Here is a 5,771-nt window from a genome sequence, read left to right as displayed (position 1 = left end):
GATTACTGTAGGGTCGTAGGGATATTTCATCGAATCATCAAAATGTCTTTATAAAAAAATATTTAAATAGCTTTTCAATATAAAATAATGGACAGATATTGTTCTCACAGAGATTTCGTAACAAAAATAGACAGACTATCAATCAGCCTGTCAGTTGTTACGCAATTAAAGAAATGCAGTTTGCACTTTTAGTTCACCTTACTCCCCCATCCCCAACAGTAATAAACTCGTCCTGACGTCGACGTGACGTAGACGGCTCCGTCTGCCGACTGCCTCTGCCACAGCTGACAGACGACAGTGAGAGTGACTACGACTAGTGAGCTAGTGACAGACAGCCCGGATAAGGTTATGTTATGTTGATGGTAAACTAACACCAAAAAACTGACGTTTTGGCGTTCGTCCGTTACTCGTTTGTTACGGTGTTAAAGTGTTATACAATTTGTATTCTTATTCTTGTATTTGTTAAAATGAAAAGAAGCTATCAAAGTGGGGCAAAGAAAAGGCAAGACAAGAAGAAAAGAGAAGAGGATGCTTCAAAGTGTTCTTCCACCCTATCTGCTTGGTTATGTCCTACTACTAGTACTACTACAACTAAAAGTACTAATGTCACATCTACATCTAGTACTGAAACTAGACCAATAATTGGTGAGTGGTTTGAATTTAGATACGGTATTTAGGCCTAATTAATTAGCTTGGCCAATAACTATATAATTAATATCTTAAAATTTAACTATGTTAAAATTAACTGTGTTAAAATTTAACTAGAGTTTGGATGTTTGATTGAGTTTAGACCACTGTGTCTGACTCAGACTGCAATCTATTCTAATCTAATAAGCAATGTTTGTTTGTGAATTTATCACTAGTCATATATAGGCTACATATTACCTACTATTGTGTAGTGGTCATTTAATTTTTTATGTGATTTTTATGATTCCTTTGGTTTCTACTTCTTTCTGTGTAGGTATTTTATTTGTTTATACATGCACAGCAGCACAGCATGAATATCTATCATAGTAATTTTATATCTTTTTGTGATAATATGATGTAAAAAATGCACCACACTCGCTTGCACATTCATTATTTATGAGGCCATGTATCTACTCTTTTTATATTTTTTTATATATTTTTATATATTTTATATATTTTATTATATCTTTACAATGTTATTAAAATTGGCTTTAAATTATATGTTATATGTAACTTAATGTTATTTTGACTTGCTATTTTTTATTGCAGCCTCAGTCCCAGGAAATGAGATTGAAGAGGAAGTTACAGCTCAAGATAACGCTGAAGAAAGTATTGATGAAGAAGTAACATGCCTAGGGCTAGGGCATCAACAAGAAAATTGTGCCAAACCTCCAACAAGTCCTACGTCAAGCAGTGAACTGATCGGCGTAAATGATCAAGTAAGTAGACATGCCAAGTACAGAATACTTATATTATATTTTTCAACATAACAACATATGCTGTTTTATCGCCCTAAACATGGAATCCCTACGATAAAATATTCCATGGTTACATGGAAGTAAACAGTATTACTTCCATGTAAACATGGAATTACAGTAAGTCCCTATTGTTATGATCATGTTTGTAAGAAAAAAATACTAATGCATTGCAATCTACTTACAGGTGGAATGTAGCCGGACGAATAAAATTAATGAAACTTGTTTAAACACCGGAGAACCCCATTTTCCAGACCAGATCATCGATCCAGAGGTGAAAAAACGAATTATTGAATTAGGACTAGGACCCTATCAACCAGTTGGCCCATTTCCATATGATGGAAAACAAGGTAGGTCCTTTTCAGACAATTATTTTACCCTGAAGTCAAAGTCTGGGCTCAAACTGAAAAGAACTTGGTTGTGCTATTCGTCCAAATTGGATTGTGTTTATTGCCAACCTTGCTGGTTGTTTCCCCAGAAAGGACCTGTAGGAGGATGGGATTCAGGATTAAGGGACTGGAAACATTTGTCTGATCGCATAAAGACACATGAGAATTCACAGCACCATGCTGATTCCTGCTTGGTTTATGAGCAATGGCGACGTCATGGCTCAATAGACGATGCACTAGAAAAAGGTTTGAAGGAGGAGCGGAATTTTTGGAGGAAAGTTTTGAAGAGGGTCTTAGATGTCTCCCTTATGTTGGCAACATGCAACCTTCCTTTTCGTGGAGACAGTTGGCATATCACTGATAGAAATAAAGGTAATTTTCTATCATTGATTGAATTGCTGTCAAAATATGACACTATCCTAGAAGATCTAATTACAAGGCCAAGTGGTACTGTTAATTATCTCAGTCCAACAATTCAGAATGAAATTATTTCTCTGATGGCTAGTGAAGTGCTTAGTGGAATTAAAGAAGAGCTTTTGAGTGCGCCTTTTTTCTCCATAATTTACGACACAACACAAGATGTAAGTAAAGTAGATCAGCTAAGCGAAGTTTTTCGCTATGTAAAGATTGACCATGACCAACTCGGAAAACCTTGTGAGTTGAGAATTTGTGAAACGTTTACATCTTTCACAGCAGTTACTGACCAAACCGCTTCGGGGCTAGAAGACGTCATCATAAAATCAATTTCAGAAAAAGGCCTTGACATAACAAAATGCAGAGGACAAGGATACGATGGTGCATCGGTCATGAGTGGTGTGTATAATGGAGTACAAAAGAGAATCCAAGAACTTGCACCCCATGCCTATTTCATTCACTGTGCCAGCCATAATTTGAATCTGGTTCTTAAAGATGCCGTTGAATGCAATCGAGAAATAGCACAATTTTTTGAGACGGTGCAAAATATTTACAGTTTTTTTGGCCACAGCATTGTTCGGTGGCAAGAACTAAAAGTCGTTTCTGGTTGTACAGAGAATCCGAAGGCTCCTGTTCCTAAAGACAAGGTAACATTAAAGACTTTAAACCCTACACGTTGGGCAGGGAGATATGAAGCTGTGTACGCTTTAAAGGAAAGGTTCGGTGATGTAATGAAAGCCTTAAATAAAATAATTTTGGCAAGCAAAAAGCCAAAGGAAAGGAATGAAGCTGAGGGGCTCAAAAAAAGGTTAGAATCTTGTAGTTTTGTTTTGCTCTTGACTGTCCAGTGCAAAATATTAGGGGAAATAAACATTGCCTCAAAATCCTTGCAAACGGAATCTATTGATTTAATGACAGCGTACGATCTCCTAGGCAATGCTTTATTGAAAGTAACCGAACTTCGTTGGTCCTTTGAAGAAGTCTGTAGTGAAGCAGAAGTATGTTCAAAATGGGGGATTACGATTACCCATGAATTTATTGGCCAACGTGCAAGAAAGGTAAAAAAGCACTTTGATGAACTTTGTGAAGACCAAAGACTGACAGATCCTAAAAGCAATTTCAGAGTGACAATATTCTTCCCAATGGTTGATACTATAGTGTCACAAATTGACAACCGTTTTAAAGGCATGAAGCAAGTGATTGATGCCTATAAAATTGTTCACCCTTCTTTCCTGGCCTCATGTTCAGATGAAGAACTGCGTTGTGAAGCTGATAATTTTGTAAGCAGATTTTCAGATGATGTAACGCCATTGTTCAAAGCTCAGATTTTATCAGTAAGGAATGCTTTTCAATCCAAATTAAAGGATTTCAAAGAAGTAAAAGAAGTTGCAAATCTCCTACTCATTGAAAACAGTTCCCTAGCATCAACCTACCCGGATGTACTAACAGCATGCTTTATGTACCTCACAGTCCCTGTGACAGTAGCCAAAGCAGAGAGATCATTCTCAAAATTAAAACTCATCAAAAACTACCTGCGAAGCTCCATGTCCCAACAACGTCTCACTGATTTGGCTCTTTTGTCTATTGAAAATGACAGAGCCCGAAAAATAGATTTTGACCGAATTATTGATGTTTTTGCTAGTGTCAAGTCAAGAAGAAAGTCTTTTTAGTAAGTTCAGTTGCATTCTCACTATCAAACTAGTTGGGCAATTTTAAACTTGAGAATGAGTGGGTATTACCACCATTGATCATATATAATTAATGGTATTACCAGTATTACCATAAACACCATAAATAAATATACAATTTATTGTGTATTCAAAGGTATTACATAATTAATGATATTACTTGTATGTTTATCTACTAAACTACATTGCTTGGATGTAGGCCTAAGAAGAGACTAAAAAGTTTTAAGACATCAGCACTTATGTCTTTATTTATTTATTATCTATTGTGAATAAAATTTGAAAAAATAATTATGTTTTTCATTTTCCTTTCAGCACTATAAATAGAATACCAATCACAATGGTAAGCTGAAAAAATAATGGCTCTAAAAACCAAACTAATGGCACCAGGGCCAGGAGTCATACAAATTTGCATATAAAATCATTACCAGTTTATGACTTACCGTAGAAATTTGTAAACATAGTTTAAGCAAACAATTAAGTATTATAGATTTAATAAGAAAAAAAGGTAATAATAATAATAATAGGATAATAATAAAAAAATGCACATAAATTCTAAGCCTAAAGATCCAATTACTGTATGCTTATATCTATTAATTAAAAAAAGTGCGAAATATATAACAAAGGGGGGCCCCGAATGGACTTTCTGCCCCGGGGCCTCCAAGGGCCTAGCTACGGGCCTGTCTTCAAGTGATCCCACAGTAGAACCATTATGCAGCTAGTGAATATAACGATTTAAAAAGGTGGTTCCGCCATGGGACCAGAGTGCTCCAAAGGGTTAAAAATCCATCAGCCCAATCCAACCCAGCAAGCTGAAGATCAGTATTAAATGAATGAGGAATCTGATTTGCTCAGATTTTTAATACTTAGGTCAAAAAAAACATGCATCTAGTTTCTTAACGTGTTCAATAAGTTCGGCCTCTAATTCATCATTGAACACAGGTTTGAATCGGCCTAGGCTTTTCGCACAAACTCCCTATAACAAAGCACAAAATACATTTAGTGTTGAAATTAAGATGCAAGCACTCTAGTTTCATTTGAGGATAATAAATAAATGGATTAGAAGTATTAAATAAAAGTGTAAACAATAAAACAACAAGGTGGGGGCAACGCATGCGAACTCTTGCCCCAAGAGCAGTATATTTACTTCTAAGGAGCTGCTGCTCTAGGCGGGCATCAATTGAACTAAACAATCGTGTTTTCTAGTAGAGCATTAAATGTCTATTAAAACAATGTAGTACTAAAACGGTTATACTTTTAAGTTGGAATACCTTATACTAATTCCAAAATGCAGAGATATTAGATCTAAATAGTTGAAATAAGTTCTTACCTCTTTGTGAGTTGAGTAATCATAGCAGATACACAAAAATACATAGTAATGGCGAGGACGCTTCCTTGCATTGGCTGACACTCAGTGGTACCAACTGGCCACAGCGCAGGGATTAAATTCCCACCCTGCAAACTCACCCTGATCTACTCTACTATAAATACTGTATCCGATCGCAAAGGGTTAACACAAATAGGGCAGGAGGCGGACATAATGATGCTGTTTATTAGGGTGGCTCGAAAAAACCTTTTTTGGAGTAATCAAATTCTAATAGCGCAAAAAACTTGCGCATAGACGTCATTATTAAAGAAAAAAATATAAAATAAAATCATTTTCAAAATTTGAAATCGCGCAGAGGGCTTAAAGTTACGAAAAAATACAAATTTTTGCAATTTTCGAAATCGCAAAAAAATCTAATTTTTAATTTTTGTTTTGTTTTAATAGTTAAAAAGGGTCTTATAGAATAGCCTCAATGAATATAAATAAAATTTAGACTAATTCCCGTTAAACTGAA

The 5,771-nt window shown here is 35.5% G+C and overlaps 1 protein-coding gene across 2 annotated transcripts; it reads left to right on the top strand.

The window, feature by feature from the left end:
* Nucleotides 1-382: 382 nt before the first annotated feature.
* Nucleotides 383-3,948, top strand: LOC124357797 (zinc finger MYM-type protein 1-like). 2 transcript variants are annotated; one of them, XM_046809852.1, is made up of 3 exons: nt 383-645; nt 1,237-1,406; nt 1,630-3,948. In XM_046809852.1, exons 1-3 carry the CDS (start codon nt 468-470, stop codon nt 3,913-3,915), a joined length of 2,634 nt encoding a protein of 877 aa, XP_046665808.1. In that variant the 5' UTR covers nt 383-467; the 3' UTR covers nt 3,916-3,948. The 2 variants fall into 2 exon arrangements, with proteins under 2 accessions (XP_046665808.1, XP_046665809.1); XM_046809853.1 differs by having other exon boundaries at nt 1,237-1,763.
* The last annotated feature ends 1,823 nt before the right edge of the window (nt 3,949-5,771 follow it).

Source organism: Homalodisca vitripennis, chromosome 3 (genome assembly GCF_021130785.1).
Source record: "Homalodisca vitripennis isolate AUS2020 chromosome 3, UT_GWSS_2.1, whole genome shotgun sequence".
In the NCBI taxonomy this organism is placed as follows: Eukaryota; Metazoa; Arthropoda; class Insecta; order Hemiptera; family Cicadellidae; genus Homalodisca; species Homalodisca vitripennis.
Note: the sequence above shows the minus strand (reverse complement) of the source record. Positions and strands in the feature narration are given on the sequence as shown.